Below are 18,118 nucleotides of genomic sequence, written 5' to 3'. Positions count from 1 at the left end.
GGTTTCTGCTCATGACAAAGTTATAGGGTAGTTCTAAATTTGCTGTCTTAATTTATAGTGGAAATTTATAGTGGAAATTAAGTTTGAATTCAAAATGAGGGCAAATGAAAATATGTTCTTTGACATACAAGTTCATGGGTCCCTTGAGGTCCATAGATCCCTTAGTTATCTCTTGTGTAGTATAGCAGGATTTGGGGTTTTTCTCCCCACTACTTTCCCTATGCTGTATTTTTCAATAATCACTTCCTCTGGGGCGTTAAGATTTATATACAAGAAACCTTGTATACCTAATACAAGGTAATTCTGAGGCATATAGTTTGCAATGAAATTCCATACCCATTTCATGTCCAATTAGCTTATGATTATAGTCTCGCAATCACATATCTCCATGTCGCAAACATTCCTGAGAAATGTAGCATGGAAAGAAATCCAGGCAAACCTATCTGGGGGTTCAGATCCTAAATTCTGTCACTTTTTAGAGCTGACTTGCTGTGGTCAACAGACTTTATCCCCATAACCAGTAGATCTCAAATGTAAAGCTCATTTTGACAACTTTGTAATAGAACAGCAGATAGAATTTAGGCACAAATGCTGGATTAGGAATGTGAAAATGCAGCCGGATTTTAGTAATACTTTTTTATGGCTTGGTAGCTTTCTTCATAACTGGCATTCTGGCCCCTAAATAACTGTGTGTTCTTCTGAGAATAGGCAATACCTGGTTTGTCCAGAAAAAATACAAGCCTGGCTCCTGCCTACCTGGAATGGCCTGAAACAATCAGCTTTCCATACACAGTAATGTTTTGGGGCTGACTAGATAAAGAAAGATTCTGTTTCCTTTGTAGCTCTCAGGCTAACCTTCCTTCTGTCTGTGTGTGCACCTCACCCTGCCTAGAATGCCAAAACCAAACTCCTCTCTGGTCTCTGCATCAAGGAGGGCGGGGAGAGCTGAATACCAATGCGTTACTTGTCAAGAAGTGAACTTTTTACGTTGAAGGAAAAAAAACATGTTTCTCATTCCACCTAGAAAATTACTTTTTAATCTCATTCCCAGCTTTTAAATCTCTACTGGACCTGGTCCCTGTGGAACTTGATCTGAGGGACATGAGTTACTTATTCTATTTTCCATAATAAAGCTGCCGCAGAAATAACTGTTTCACATGTCTTGGTGACAAATCGGATAGGGAGCAATTTTTCAGCCTAAAGGAGTTGAAATATGATTTCTCCATTGTACAAGTCAAATGGCTGGAAAGCTACACAGAAAAGAGAAAGCTGTTCATTAGACTCAAACTCTAGCAAACAAGCCCTCTTTTGTGTGTGCTCAGAGAAGCTGACAAGCTCACACATATCCATGCCAGCTCGTGGATATAGAGTGCAGGCTGCCAGATTTCCATGTAGAGAAATCTGGAGACACCACTGGTGCATCTGGGATTGGCAGCTTCTAATCTCCAACAAAGTGGTTCAAGGGACAACAGGGCAGCTGCCACACAGTGTACAGACAAGGAGGGCAATGACTGACATTGCACTGGACCATAAAATAGCTGCCAGGTGAGGCCTGGCAGAACCTGATGGACATGAGCTTTCAGATGGAAAGAGAAGCAATATTGTGAATTAGGATGAAAGTTCAAGTAGAGGAAGCAAGGCCCAATTTGAACTTGCAATATGAGTCATCTTACTTTCAGGGGACTAAGTTAACTGTAAAAAGAACAGGCTTTCATTGCCATGTTCATGTTGTTGTTTTTTTTTTTTTAAGGGGAGGACATGCAAATTCTAATTCAGTAAAAAAGCACTTTAATATGTCCACAATCTTCTCTGCTCTCAAGATTGGTATCAAAGCCAAGGATGAAAGTCAAACATAAATATGATAGAAAGTTGTCATCAGATTGAACTGGTGGGTAATGTTTTAGTGATCTGTGAATTTTAAAACTAGTTTTTTTTAAACTAGTTTCCATGCCTGTCCTTGGCTGCTTGGAGTTTATGCATCTGGAACATAACAAAAATGTCATGAACCATACAGACAACTCAGTCACAAAGATGGTCCAGTAAGTGGGGAGTCAGATCAGACATTTTCTAACATAAAGTCTTGTGACTAATAAAAGAAGTCACTGACCAGTAAGTGTTGTAATATAAGTCAGCCTGTAGCGTATTATGCTGAGTAACCATTGGAACATTTGGAATTAAATTAAATCTGAATGAGGTGTTGAGTTCAGGGAGCTTAAATAGGTGACCAAAGAACTCCCAGGGTCTTAGGTTATGTGTCTTTGGGATCTGAATTACTCACAAATGGCACCACCCCTAAAAAAAGCCTTTGTAGTAATGTCTTCTGTGATGGACTCCTGTAACTTAAAAAGCTGGGGAAATTGAAGGTATTACACAGTGTAGTAACTTGGAATTTCTTTCTTTGTTTGTTTGATGGATTTTTGTTTTTATTAATTTTTGTTGACTTGGAATTTCTTAAAGAAAATTATTGCAAAATATACAAATTTCCTAATTGATGGTAACTCAGAATTTAGTGTTGTCTACATGGAATATTTCATAGGTGGGTTGTTGTGTTGAAAGCCTTCTACTAAATTTCCAAAGAGAACACTTATCATTCCATGAGAATCCTTGCCGGACAATAGGATGCCAGCTTACTTGCCAAGAGTGTTAGCTATACTTTGATGGTAATCATCTTTTCACGTGTGTGTTAGGCTTTCTGGCAAGAAGCACATGCTCTACTTATATTTATCAGAATTACATTGCTTTTTCTACACATAAGTTTGTGTAGTATTTCCAATAAAGGAAATAATGGCAGATTTGTTCTCTTAACAAACATCACAATCATGGACCTGGTAAAAAGGAATGTTTGTTATGGTCATGGCCACTGCTCTCAGGGAGATCTTTTTTTTTTTTTTTTTTAAGATTTATCTTTTTTGAAAAGCAGGATAACAGAGAGAAGGAAAGACAGAGAGGAGGTTTTCCACCCACTGGTTCACCCCTAAATGGCTGCAACTTCCAGGGCTTAACCAATGAGAGCCAGGAATTTCTTTCAAGTTTCCCATGTAGGTGCAGGAACCCGAGGACCTTAGTCATCCTCCACTACTTTCCTAGGCCATTTCACACAGCACTTCAGGTTCAGCACTAGAGAGAGGATAAGTGGGAGACTCCTCCCATGAGAGCACTGAGTTAGGGAATGACTTGGAACATGGATGTGTAAAGATTTTATAGACAGAGACCCAAGAAGAAATACAGTAGTTGAAGGTAGACTTTAAGGCGAAATGTACATCTTTTCTCCAAGCACAGGAAGAAGATGGAATAATCTGACACCATTCAGGTTCTACATTTCTGCAAGAAACAGGAAATTTGGTATTTACTAATAAGAGGTTTGGAAGATTAGTAGGGAACTTAAGAAAAAGGATAAAGCTTCCACTGGAAGCTGATAAGTATATTTTATATGTGTAATCATTTTCTCCCCATTTTTGTCAGTAATTTATGCTCTTGAACATATGTTCTTAAGTAAATCTAATCTACATAGCATTTTAGAATTTTTAAATAATTGTGATTGTTGTGTTGTCAAGAAATCTCAGTTTTCCAAACAAATCTTTGAAATAGTGCATAGCATTTACTACTAAATTGTCCAAGATCTTTCAGCACATAACCTTTCAAAACAAAAAATTCTGACAGTGGCTGGCAACATGGTTCAGCAGGTTGAGCCACAGCCTGTGACAATGGGGCTTGTTGAAGTCCCAGCTGCTCCACTTCGAATTCAGTTCCCAAGTATTTGGCACCCTGCCACCCAAATGGGAGGACAGGATGGTCTTTCTGGCTCCTGGCTTTGGCATGACCCAGCCCCAATTGTCATGGCCATTTGGAGAGTGAAGAAGTAGATGGAAGATTTCTCTCCCACCCCTCCCATTCTTCTTTCCTCTCCCACTTCCCCTCTTCCTTCTTCTTTCCATCTCCTTTACTTTCTCTCTGTCAGTGCTTCTTACTTTTCAATAAATAAAATAGTTTTTTAAAAGAAGAACATCCAATAAATGGAGACAAACTTTTAGCTGATGGTCATAAGCTTTGTTGCCTTTTCTTCCCACTCCCGTAGACAGGGGCAAAGCTTTTATATTACAGAGAAATACTACTTTCCTTGTACATCCCAAGATCCAGTGATGATTTTCTGACATCTGTACCTTTCTTACTGTGTTTTGCAAAGAACTGCAAGCTATTAGATTGACTCGTCTTCAATTTATGTGCTGCTGCTACTGCTTCTTTGTTTTCTTTTTTAGCGAGGCCATTAACTATTTTAATGGGCTCCAACTTCAGACTTAAAAATGTCTGTCATCACTTGGTGCTTTCTATCATTTGTACTGTGTCAAATGTGTAGATAAGGAGACAAAGGAGGCAAAGTCTTTTTTGCTGTGAACCAGTGTACATACAAATTGGTTGTAGTGCTAGGTTTTTTGTTTGTTTGTTTTGTTAATTTGTTTTTTGGTGGGGGGGAATTCTGGTATAAATCCTCATGGGCTTTTCAGCTTCATTTCTCAAAAGACTGCACAACACTGGGAGGAATTAGGTATGTAGGGGCTCTGACTGGCACCCATTAATTTCTTATTACTCTGAAAGGAGGAATATAAAGGAGAGAATGACTTCGTAATTCTTTACTAAAGTGAGCTAACTTGATTTAATGAATGTTAACAGTAATATATATAGGCATTGTTTTGGGTTTTGCTTTTGGGGGGAGGTATAATGATGACATGTTAGGCTGCTTGTGAATATGGGAAAACATGTGGCCAGTGGTCCTTTCACTGCAAATCTCTGCTGTCCAATTCTTTTAAGTACCATGAGAAGTATTAAAAGGGATAAAAGAGGTATAAATTGACAAGCAGCATCCTTCAGTGACTTCAAAAAACACAAATTAAAATTCTATTGAAGTTGTGGCCATGGGGTCCTGAGTGCTTTTCTCAAGTTGAGGGCTCCATTATTTTCTGGAATATCTATCTTCAAAAAACATCAGTGAATATCAATTAGCAAGGCTCACAGCTTTTCACAGATTCCTTTGGAAAAACAGTAATTGATTTCAAAGTAAGTTACATGATATTAAAATCATACAGTTTTTTTTTCTTTTAGAGTTACAATGACAAATAATGTCTCAAATAATATCTCACCCCTCAAAAATAATGTAAGATCATTTTGGCACCTGTCTTGCACAAGCAGGAATTGTGGTAAGCTGGCTACAGTCAGTTCCTTGTAAAGCCTGGTACTAGCGATAAATGATGTGGATTTAGGAACAGCAGCTCCCAAGTATGGGGCAGAAATCAGACATTGTCCTTATTATATAAATATCCTGCAAAACTGTCAACTTCATTTTATTTTCCCACCTGCAGCCCTCACCTTAATTTTCTAACATTCTGGGTTCTTAAAACCAGTGATAAAATGACAAAAATTAGAGTAACAATCACTTAAATCCCTTGCATGGAATTGTTCAGTTAGGAATAGCCAAGTTTTCAGGCCCAAAAGCCAGAACTTTTTGTTAGCATCTTCTCTATCATTATCTCCAAATTAGTAAATGGCACATTGCATGCTTCATCACGTTTTCATGCCAGGACCATAGCTGTGGCCCTTGATTCTTGTCTTTCTCTTGTGTTATGCATGTCATCAGCCAGTAAGCCCAGTTGATTCTTTATTATTATTATTATTAAGAGTTTATTTTTGTTGGAAAGGTAGAAATAAAATGTTCTTCCATCTGCTGCTTCACTATTCAAATGGCTGCAGTGGCCAGAGCTGAGCCAATAAGAAGCCAAGAGTCAGGAGCCTATTCCAGGTCTCCCAGGCGGGTACAGAGTCCCATTTTCTGCTGCTTTTCCAGGGCACAAGCAGGGAACTGGATGGGAAGTAGAGCAGCCAGGACAATAGAACTGGCACCCAAATGGGAATTGAGTCATTATATGGTCCCCATCTAGTTAATTCTAGCTTGAACTCTATATTCTGTACCAGCTGCTCAGTTCTCTGCTACTTTCATGCTGGCCCAAGCAGCTCTGTGTTCTCTCGTGGACAACTGTAGTCGTCTCCTAAATAATCTCCCTGTGTATACCCTTATGAAGTCTGTCGTCGGAGCAATCAAAATGATCTTAGGAAAACATGAATCATGTTACCTTTCCACTGACTCAGCAATCAAACTAAATTTCACCCAAACTTCTCTCTTAATCTGCCAGACTATTTGTCTGATCATATTATCAATGAAATAAACAGCTAGCAGATCAACAGGAGAAAGATATACTTAATTAATTAGAAATGCACAATGGAAACCATGTACAACATAAAACTAAAAAAGGGATCAGATAGCTGAAACTGAAGTACCCTCTTCATAGATGCTAAATGAATATTATTTAAGTAGATGGATGATTATTAGGAAGGAAATATTTATTGGGGACACTTCCTTAGAACATGCTGAAAACCCTACATATTGTTCAAAATGGTTATATTACCATATAGCTTCAAATATAGATACCTATATCTTGTCATTCTCTCTCTTATTAAGATGTTTGAAGGCCTATGTGAAATGGTGAAGATTTAAACATCATGATAGTTTTTATTTGTGCAGCTTGATAGGTTAAGGCACAATGTGAATAGGAAAAATGCAAGAAAAATTTAATGTCACACAGGAAGTTGGTGACTTTATCTGGGGTATCCATTAATCTTCTTGGGAAATGAACCAAGAAGTGAAAGTTCAGAGGAAGATAAAAACAATGCTGATTTTTGCTTGAGATGTATTTTTGAAAGCACACAGAGTTCCAACTTTAGAGGAGAAAAACTTATTTTCTCTTTTCTGAGTTTTTGCTTGGGACTGAACTCTGTAACAAAAGACAAATAAACAAGAGGAAAATAGAAGTTTGCTAATAAATGCACCTTATGTGTACATGGGAGATACTCAGAAATGATTACATCTCTAAGAAGTGGCTTTGAACTCAGGCTTAGCTACCCTCTTTAGCTGGAACAGGTAAAGGCATTGGAAAAGCCAGTCCTGGGCAAGGACTGTTTACTGACTTAAATCAGTGCCTTCTCCATTGATAAGAATCTCTAGATATTTAGAATAGCTTTTCATTGCAGAGGAAGACTTCCTTTAGAGATAAAAACTTTAGTTAGAAAGCTAAGTCTATTTTCAGGCTGTTCTTTCTCAAAATAACTCTTATACCAGAAAGACATATGTAAGAGTGACATATTCTGATCTATTACAGAAACAGCCATGCTTATCCAGCTGTCAGCCAAGTGTTGTACATAATGTACTATGCTTTCCACGGCATCCTATAACTTAGTTATGCAAAGGTATTACCATCTATTCACTTTTGTTCAATAGTGTCAAACATCCAGAAATTATACCTAAGAGTGAGCATGCTTAGCCTCAGGCTTCCTGAACACAGAAGAGGGGCTGGTGCACTGGCTGAAGGTTTAGGAAATCTGTGTTTGGATACATACTCTACCATTTATTAGTTATATCACTCGATGTAGGGCGCTTAATCTAGTTAAATCAAGATTATTATTGTTGTTGTTGTTTTAAAGAATTGGAGTTATCATACTGCAGCATTTAGAGTAAGAATGCCCCACACATCCTAGGAGATGGTTTGCAGTACATCTGGTAAAGGACACCTATTCAAGAGCATATACAAAGATTTCCATAAATCACTCAGTTCAACACTTTACAAAAAACAAAGACAGCTGGCCAATAACAATATGAAAAAGGTGTTGGATATCATCCATCATTAGGGAAATACAAATTAAAGCCACCATGAGAGACCATCACACTTCCATGGAAACAAGTCCCCAAAAAACGTCTAGAGGACTGATGATAGAGGATACCCAAGTGTGTTAGAGAGGCCTTTGACTAATCAGAACATTCATACACTGCTGATAAAAATATACGTTGGTGTAGCTATTTTATAAATTGTTTAAAGAATCCACTAAAACTAGATATGTGAATACCTCGTGGTCTAGCAATTCTACTATTATATTATATTATATTATATTATATTATATTATATTATATTATATTATATTATATATGTTTTATATATATGTTTTATATATTTAAATGAGTATCTTCGTCTGCCAAAAACATATATGAAAATGTTCATGGTAGCATTTTCAAAATAGCCCAGACCTAAAAATGTTCATTAAAATGTTCATCACTAGCAAAATATGTAAATAAGTTGTGTCACAGTCATATAATAACATACTCTCTAGTAATGAAAAAAATATAAATAATAGTGTAAATGAATCTTTTTTTTTTTTAAAGATTTATTTTTATTATTTTCTCATTGGAAAGGCGGATATACAGAGAGGAGAGACAGAGAGGAAGATCCTCCATCCGATGATTCACTCCCCAAGTGAGCGCAACGGGCCGATACTATGCCGATCCCAAGCCAGGAGCCCCTTCCGGGTCTCCCACGCAGGTGCAGGGTCCCAAAGCCTTGGGCCGTCCTCGACTGCTTTCCCAGGCCACAGGCAGGGAGCTGGAAGGGAAGCGGGGCTGCCGGGATTAGAACCGGCGCCCATATGGGATCCCGGGCGTGCTAGGCGAGGACCTTAACCACTTGCGCCACCGCGCCGGGCCCAGTGTAAATGAATCTTACAAACATTACCAGGAATGGAAAAAGCCAGATACAGAACATGTTGTGTGGCTCCATTTACATGAAGTTTGAAACAAGGTAACATTAGTGTCTGTGATGAAGAGGATGATGACCATTGGTGAGGGTGTCAGCTGACTGGGGACTTCAGAGAGCTCCTAGGATAGTGGACACTCCCTGTGTAGATATGTGCTGTTTATACAAATGTATGCTAGAAAACAGCATGTTCTTCAAAACATGAAGTTGTAACTCAGTAAAAAAAAAAAAAGATATTTAGAAGTACAGACAGTAACAGTTTCTATCTCATTTGGAAATTGTGTAAAAAATAAATGATGTAAGTAATGAGTACAAGTTCCTAACACTTTTTCTTTGTCCATAGTGAGTGCTCAATTAGTGTTATCCATTTATTTGTAATTATTACTATTATTTGTAGCATTACAATAAAATACAATTGCCTAGGGCATTCATTAGGCTAACATTTTTTTACAATGTCTAAGATAAATTTCTCTAAATAGTGATTGTGTCTGATTTCAGCTTCTAATCAACTTAACATTACCAGCTATGAATAAAAATTTTATTATTAAACCCTCTTTCTTATTTAGTGTAGAAATTTTAAATTCTCAAAATGTATTTATCTTGCAATTTTTGTTCCTTTTCAGAAATAATAACAATTTTTAAACATTCACTTCAATAAAATACAATTATGATCACCCTTATGCAAAGATATTCAGCTGCTTTAGAGGAAAAACAATTACAAAGCAAATAAACAATGAACTGCCATAGTAATGTGTTGGTATGGTAGACAGTGATGATCCATTTGGTAAGAAAACAGGAAAGCCAACAATCTCTTACAAAGTTGCTAAGAATATTAACGTGCATTAACTGTACCGGAGGGCCTTGTCAGTACGTATCGAAATCTGAAAAAAATGTGCTCATTGTCCCAGCAATTTCTCATCATAGCTTACTGTCCTAAGGAAATGATCAGACAAGTCTCTTGAATATCTGCAAGGTGCTCTTCTATTTAACTAGTTCACTGAATATCTGAGTTCATTGGGGATACCAGAATGATTACCTACTTATTCTGTTGAATCTCTCTGTCTCATTCCTCAAAGACATCGTGGGCAAAATATTCTTTGGATTATAGTGATAAAACTGGTCCATTTACTAACAGGACTTTTTTTTTAACTGCTGTTGGAATTCCTCTGGCACATTCTTTTTACCTTTTGTGTTAGCACTGTAGTCCTCTCTGTGCTTGATGAATAAAGTGGATGGATGCAAGTAAAGGTTGTAGAGTAAAGAAATATGGGCGACTAACATTAGGATGGATTCCATAGCATGGCTTACCAACTAAATATGAAAGCATTCCAATAAGAAGAGTCTCAATATTTTGAGCTTTGAAAAATAAGCAAATCAATGTAGAATCTCCCAAGGTGGCTACTTAAAGAAATAAATTCACTTGGATACATAAATCTTGGATGTTTGTTACAAAGAACAATTCCAGCGTAGCTCAGAAAAATTTGCTTCAAAATCCTGGAAGATAAAACTTTTTAAAAGGTATTTGAATAATCAGGAAATAATTAAGACAATCAGAAGACCCACTAATTAACATTAGGTGAGGGAATACTTGAAAATGGGATGTGTATTGACTAGACATTCCAGATGACAAGCATCTTTATTAAAAGAAACAGAAGTAAACATTCATTAATTAAACTTCCAAATACACAAATAAAAAGAATTTTTTAAATGCCAGTAAAGAAAAAGAAACAATACACTGGTTTTCATTTAAAATATGAAGCAGTTGAGTTGAAAAGAAAATAGATTTTGATATTTGTACATTTATACATCCAGAAGAAATGCCACAATTCGAGTAGATGAATGCACCAGTGATACGCTTGGTTTTAGGATGTGTTCAACTGACTAGCTGGTATCAATCACTCCCTGGATGTGATTTTACACATAATGTTTGGCTTTAGTTTTCACGATTGACTCTGCCTGTGTAGAGGGTAGGGACAGTGGATTAAAATACAATTTAGCCTAAATTTTCAGTCGTGCATTTATTCAGCACATTACTCCTCTCAATATATTTTAAAAGGGAAGTGTCTACCCTGACTGTGTGTTTTAATAGTGTGATTTCCTCTGCCGCTGGCCCAGTTGACTGCTGCACTTGTGGCCCGCTCTGTGCTCAGCCATCTGGTTCTCACCAAGACAACTCACAGGTTTCTAAGTCCTAAGCATCTCTTGCTGCTGCTTCTCACTGCTCACTTTCCACTCCCTTTCTCCTTCTGTGCTGATCCACTTCTGTCATTCAAAACCTTCCAAATGCCACTGCTTAATGAAAAATATGTCTCTTCTGAAGCAGAGGTCATCACCTTTTGCTTCATGCTCCCCTGCCTCTTGCCATTTCTTCCATAAATTAGAGGTCCCTGAATAACGATGTAATTTCCTCTGCTAAACTGTAACTTTCTTAAAATCCTTACCTCCTTTATTTAGTACTTTCTTGTACATCTAAAACATTGTCAGCAGTTAACATATTTTTCAACATTTACTGGTTGTATAGGATTATGTATTCAGTGTGAGAAATCCTTATAGATGGAAGAGTTCTGAACCTAATCTCCGATGCAATTTGCTATTGTCAATTAAGAAAAATTAATTTATCTCCTCTTATGTATTGAAATCAGTTTAATAATAGCCTAAGACCTTCTTTTAAAATAATATTTCATGGCTACCTGAAATGTTCATCTACTTGCTGAAAAGAAGTATAGAATGTGAAATCAAGGAGAAGAAAAGATTGTAGCATTCACCTGTTCCCAGCAACACTCAAGAGGAGTTGCTTTCACTCTCCTGCTTGGCCAGTCTCAGCCTGCATAGATAAAACTCTCAGAGATTGCTGATCCCAAAATTCAATTATGCTTTGTTTTATATCTCAAAAGAAATAGGATCCTCTTCCATTTTTGTGATTCCTGAAGGCTTTGGTTTGCTCATATGCAGAGTTATATAACAGAAACACTGCATTGATCTTCTCTTGTCATTCCTTCTCTCTTGGTCACCTAGGGCAATATATATAATTACAGAATAGTTAGGACAGTTAACAAGGATATATTTGGATTCTCCTCCTCTATCTTAATGAGTGTTAATCAACATTTCTATAGACATTTTCCAAGAGTGCCAATCCTATGAGGATTAAACTTGTGAAAAGACTTTGTTCTTGGCTATAGACCTCTAGTTTCTTTCCCAAAGGAGTCCCTGAACATGGCTGTCTGGAATAGTAAATGAACTCCAGTGAGTTAAATTCTGTTAAAGTCATTCTCACCCCTCATATCCTGCACATAGACCTTGAGGATTACAAACATTTAGTAGCTGCATGGGCAAAAATGCCAACATGTCCTTCATTGATTTAACTTTCTTTATATTATGCTTGTGAATAATGCCATGATTTAAAACTTTTGATTTAGACTGGCAGTAATTAATAAGCACAATGAATGGAATCCTTAACTCATCTTTTGAGTAAATTGTACTGCCAAAGAGCAGCAAAACCTAACTAATTATAACCAAAATTACCCATGTGTCTGACTTCCCCACTATCCACAACCTAAAATTAAAATCTTAACTTGGGGCCATAGTAGGTAAAGCAATGGCCTGCAGCTCCAGCATTTTATATGGATGCTGGTTTGAGTCATAACTGCTCCACTTCTGACCTGGCTCCTTACTGTTGCATCAGAGAAAGCAGTGGAAAATGACTCAACTGCTTAGGCCTCTGTCGCCTAAGTAAGACTACCAGAAACAGTTCCTTCCAGCCCCAGTTGTTGAAGCCATTTGGAGAGTGAAGTAGTGGATAGAAGACTTCTCTGTCTCTTGAGTCTGTCTCTCCCCCTTGCTTGCACAAGCTTGCTTGCTCTCTCAAGCTCTTTCAAATAGATTTTTAAAAAATATCTTAACTTGGTACAAATATGATCTTATATCTGTCAGAATTAAAATGTATCAAATGAAATTAACAATGCCTAATGACTTCTTTCATGTTACCATCATACCCATGAAAATATTGGTGGGTAGCTGGTTCATTATGTTAAAGATTTCCCTGGAAAATAATTTACAACTCAAGGGTATCAGACAAAAAGTTATTTGCTCCAAGATGGAGAACAAAATCATTTTTCATAAGTCATCCTGATATTCGAGTATCCTATTACAGAAACTAATGTCTTGAAATTTTTTAAATCAAGCTCCACAAAATCTGTACTGGAGTACAGACTGCATATTGAATCTATTTTTAATTTCTGTATGGTTATCTCTCTATGTTTATGTGACGCATGAGGCTATACTAACATTTTTATATGCTTCTCTTAGAAGATAAAGGAAAGTTAAAAGGCAGTAGTTCCAGTCAGCCATCAAGCTCTGAAAGTGGCTCATATCTCCTCAAATCTGGCGCCACAGCCCTGCCACCTGGAGCAGCCACCTCTCCTTCCAAGAGCACAAATGGAGCTCCTGGTACTGTTACTGAGTCAGAAGAAGAAAAAGCCAAAAAATTACTTTATTGTTCACTATGCAAAGTGGCTGTGAACTCCCTGTCACAGCTAGAGGCACACAACACAGGTAAGCAGCTATTCTTTGAATTTAAACAATGTTTATAACATAATTGAACTTCTTCCGCTAGAACACCTTGACATTTACAGTTTCATTAGTTTTGTTCAATGTCTTCTCTACTGTTTTATTACAAAGATGTGATTTTTAGAAAAGTATGATCAGAATGATTTCAGAAATTCTTGCAGCAAGGCAAAAGCACGTTGGAGGTACATATTTTCCTAATCTTTATTGCCCCAAAAACATCTAATATCTCTAAATCATATTTGGTTAAAATGCCAGAGATGAAAACAAATATTTAAGCACAGTGTTTGCTGCAACACAATTTCAAGAGGGAAAAAAAAAGTCACGGAAATAGCATAAAACTTCATTAAAGAAAATAATGAACCAAGTATATTAACCCAATGTAATAGCATATTACAGACACTAATTACTCAGACACTAATGTAATGGTAAGAAAATATGTACATGATCTGATATGTAAAATTTTCAAGACACTTTTTGTGATTCAGTTTGAAAATATTAACACACATAAGAAAGAACTTGAAAATAAATATACTAAAAAGATAACAGTAATTACCATCAAGCAGTGAATATATGAATCATCTTTATTTTCTCAAGCCTATGTATATTTTTCATATTTTCTTTGCTATATGTTGTTATGGTTTTCCATTTTTATAATAAAAATATACAAAATTGATAATCCACATTATAGTGTTTTCTTTAAAAATTAGGAACTTCAGTATGAGGAAAAACTGGGAAAACACAGCTCCATATCATTCCTAAATAGCTGTATAAAAAACGGCTCTTCCTTGGCCCAGCGCAGTGGCCTAGCAGCTAGAGTTCTTGCCTTGGGTGCTCAGGGATCCCATATGGGCACTGGTTCTAATCCCAGCAGCCCCGCTTCCCATCCAGCTCCCTGCCTGTGGAAAAGCAGTTGAGGACAACCAAAAGCCTTGGGACCCTGCACCCATGTGGGAGACCTGGAAGAAGTTCCTAGCTGCTGGCTTCAGATTGGTGCGGCACCAGCTGCTGTGGTCATTTGGGGAGTGAATCACCGGACGGAAGATCTTCCCCTCTGTCTCTCCCTCTCTCTGTATATCTGATTTTGTGATAAAAATAAAATAAATCTTTAAAAAAATAATAAATAAATATCTCTTCCTACTGCAGGATCTAAACACAAGACCATGGTTGAGGCACGCAATGGGGCTGGTCCAATTAAGTCCTACCCTAGACCCGGATCACGATTAAAGATGCAGAATGGCAGTAAGGGCTCAGGACTACAGAACAAGACATTTCATTGTGAAATCTGTGATGTTCATGTTAATTCAGAAATTCAACTCAAACAGGTAATGCAACCTTGTGCATTAATGTTCAGTGTTTTTAGGGGTCAGCCCTGGATTGTGTATCTTGTCATCTGTGGAATAGTTCTCACTATACTCAAGATGATGCTTGCTAAGCTTTATGGGATGCTTCACATATGCAACACATGACTTCTATGGAAGAGAAAAAAATTATTATACTAAATGCCTGGTTGCAGGCCATTTTTACAGATAGAGGGCTAAACACAACAGTCACCTGGAGCTTCCATGGAACAGAGGCGTCTCGTATGCTCCTTGAAGTGTTAAGCTATTCTTCCAAACCTGTCTGGGGAGACAGACTTGCCAATTACAGTGTTCACACCCGGCCAAATTAGCGAGGCCACAGAGATGGGAGAGGGCCTGGGGAGAGCAAGTCTTAGGGTGATGGTTTTATCCCAATGCGTCTGGGAAGTATGGGCCTCGAGCTGAGAATGAAGAGCCAGCTACCTCTAGAAAATGCATCCTACGGGGACTCGGCTAATACGCTCCAACCTCTTTCAGCACATTTCTAGCCGAAGGCATAAAGATCGAGTTGCAGGGAAGCCGTTGAAGCCGAAATACAGCCCTTACAACAAACTGCAGCGGAGCCCAAGCATTCTAGCAGTAAGTCCGCAGCACCTGCTCTCCTGTTTTGTGGGGCATCGTTACAGAACAGGGCAGCAACTGTGGGTGAGAAGGAAGGGATCGATGCTGCTGCAAGTTTGGAATTTAAATAGCCCCATAGACAGAAGTTCCAGCATGCATTGCCTGCCTCCTGCTGTATGGCAGCTTGAATAAAGCTCCCTGGAAAAGAGAAACTGAATCTCTTTCAGAGCTAATAATTTACTCTGTATCAAGACCTCACCAAACCCCCTTTAGGACAGAAAGGAAAGGCTAGGAAACTGTGACAAATGCCTGAGGAATTCTAAATCATGTTGAGCCGGGAAATGGGATCACTTTTGTTAGAGAAAAGATCCATCGACAGTGTCTCCCTGTTTTCTGCCACTTTTTCTGTATGTTATTGCAAGAGAGCATATTGATTGTTTACGTTACTCTGTTGTTCCATTCTGGCACTCATGTCGGTCATCAGCCGGTTCTCAGAGGCCCTCAGTAGCACTGTATTATGTTTCTTTGCAAACATACCTTAGGGCTCCAACAATAGGTATCGGGAAAATAGTCAGGTGGATGGATTTCAGTTTCCTAGGACTTTTCCCAGGGCAGGGTTCAGTCTGAGGATGAAGCAGGGATTGTCCACTGAGCTTACCTTCTGGCTTCTCCAAAGCCTTCACCTGGGGCCACAAGCAGGTGCTGCCTGCCTTAAGCAGAGCCAGTTGGCAAAGCTCCTGCCGATTGCCTGTGGTGGCTTTCAAAAGACATTTTCTCATCAGAAACTTGATTTGGATGTGATATTTTAAGGATGAAGTGGCCAGCCACAGTGGTGTAAATTGACCCTGCTTATATTGTCACTTGATTGGACTGTTAGATGCTGAGCCGCTGCGTGCCTAACCTTAGTGCAGCAAAGCTGAGGGAAGGGCAGGGTCCGGTCAAAGCAAGGCAGCATACTCCCCAGGCTGTCTGGTGGTTGAAGACAAGTGTGAACATTGGTGGAACTCCCTTGCCTTAGCGAGCACTTTCTGAAGATGTTTACTTCCTTCTGGGCAGCAACTGTAAAATCACTTTAGTATCTACCCAGAGAGACTTTCCTCTGCCCAGTTCCCCAGCAGCGAAGGCCACCAGATCAGGGCTGGGAAGAAAAACAAATCGAAAGAAAGTTATGCCCACAGAACATTCACATACATTGTTCTGTGAAAACAAACAATTCTTGCCTTGTGAGAGTGAAGGGGTTTGGGGGGATTTTTTATTTTTTTACTGGAAGGTGTTTTGTACTGATGTGAAAGTCTAACCACCCCACTCCTGATGTGCTCCATCCATCAGGCAAAACTTGCATTCCAGAAAGATATGATGAAGCCTCTGGCCCCTGCCTTCCTGTCCTCGCCCCTGGCGGCAGCTGCGGCTGTGTCCTCGGCACTGTCACTTCCTCCCAGGCCTTCTGCCTCGCTCTTCCAGGCTCCAGCCATCCCTCCTGCTCTCCTGAGGCCTGGGCACGGGCCCATCCGTGCCACTCCAGCCTCCATCCTCTTTGCTCCCTACTGATGTCTGCAAGTCCCAAGATGATTGAGGCCAGTAGGGAGGCTGAAAAGGAAAGCCAAAAGGATTCAGCAGTTTAGGCATTTTGTGTGCAGTAAGTACCCCCAGCTACCCGCATTGCACCACACACCACCCCAAGCCCCAGCTCCAAAGAACAGATCCCTAGATTCAAGCGTGTTTTTGTGGTCCTTGCCTGTCATTTAGGAAATCTGAGCAACATAGTCTATCTCCCTGTTTCTGGCCCCAGCTCCATTCAAATTGTGTATCTGAGACATTTGGTTTCTTGAAAATGTATTGGTCAGAGCAACAACAACAACAAAAAATTCTTTTTTTTCACGGGGCATGATCTGGCTTTGAAACAATATGGAATATTTTCCTGACAGACTTGAAAACTAGGATCTTCCTTGATGTCTGTAAATAACTCTGGAATCCAAGTGGGTGAGCATCTCCTAGCGTGGAACAAAAATTGATGAACACAAGTGCTGACTTGTGAATACCATCTCACTAATGGATCACAACATCTTCGTTCTGGTGTGCTCTTGTTGACAGGGATTGTGTACTGTTTTAGACCCGAGTACTGTTGTATCCTGTGTAGTACTAGACCTGTATTTCTTGTCTGATTTCAACATTTTTAGTTGCTGTGTAAATGTTAGGAAGCAAAGTAGTTTTGCATTTTCTCTTGAAGAGAACAAAAGATATGTATTTTCTTTATTTCACACTTTATTTGGAGATATTTAAACAAAATAGAAAGCCATATGACATAGCTATAATTACTACCTATGTGCTATTTTTTCTTTAACTTATTTTGTAGCTTCCTTACCAGTTTGAGTTGCTAAGCAAACGTATACAAACAGAAACAGAGCTTCCTAAATTGCACATTTTTGCACCTCTTGTGCATTCTGCAAGAAGACAATGAATTCATGTATTTCTATGTAATTATCTTCATTTTTAACCTGTTTTCATTTGTAATGATGCTACATAATTTTGTGGCTCCCTAATGCAATAATGTACAGAAGATAAAAAAAATTTATAATTGAACAATTTGTCTTTCTGTTCACTGAGTCTGTTGCAGGCCATGCTCTTATGCCCCCCTTTCTAAGCTGATATCAACAAAACTGGAATGTTTGTGATATCCGGGGGCAAGAGGTATCGTAAATCAACAAAATAGAGTGAACACTTTTAGAGCATCTTTATCTGCAATCTGTAAATGGTAAAATGTCTGTGTATTTTTTTAAATGTACCTTTTCAATAAAAGTACAGAAAATAAAAATTGGTGTGCATTTTCAATGTTACCTTCTCCCATGACAATGACTTTGAAATCGCATGATGGATCTTTCATAAGTACAAACTGCTTTTTATATGTACCACCTTTTCATTCTTGGAAACTGTTATTTATCATGTTGATTCATTACTGTTTATAGTACCGGCCTGAGGTGAAACTTCACTGCTGTTTTCTCCCTGAAT

The 18,118-nt window shown here is 38.4% G+C and overlaps 1 protein-coding gene across 4 annotated transcripts in view; it reads left to right on the top strand.

Moving 5' to 3' along the window:
- ZNF385B (zinc finger protein 385B) overlaps positions 1-17,913 on the top strand; it is a 292,597-nt gene extending 274,684 nt beyond the window's left edge. For all 4 annotated transcript variants that reach the window (XM_040972125.1, XM_040972127.1, XM_040972124.1 and 1 more), the window contains 4 exons: positions 12,933-13,178; positions 14,337-14,515; positions 15,029-15,130; positions 16,442-17,913. In XM_040972125.1, the coding sequence (XP_040828059.1) occupies positions 12,933-13,178; positions 14,337-14,515; positions 15,029-15,130; positions 16,442-16,660 (746 nt within the window). In that variant the 3' untranslated portion in view covers positions 16,661-17,913. The remainder of the gene's footprint in view (positions 1-12,932; positions 13,179-14,336; positions 14,516-15,028; positions 15,131-16,441) is intronic.
- Positions 17,914-18,118: the final 205 nt, after the last annotated feature.

The sequence above is a fragment of the Ochotona curzoniae genome, unplaced genomic scaffold, assembly GCF_017591425.1.
Source record: "Ochotona curzoniae isolate NIBS_2020 unplaced genomic scaffold, NIBS_Ocur_1.0 contig_2210, whole genome shotgun sequence".
NCBI classification, from domain to species: domain Eukaryota; kingdom Metazoa; phylum Chordata; class Mammalia; order Lagomorpha; family Ochotonidae; genus Ochotona; species Ochotona curzoniae.
This window is presented reverse-complemented; position numbering and strand designations above follow the sequence as displayed.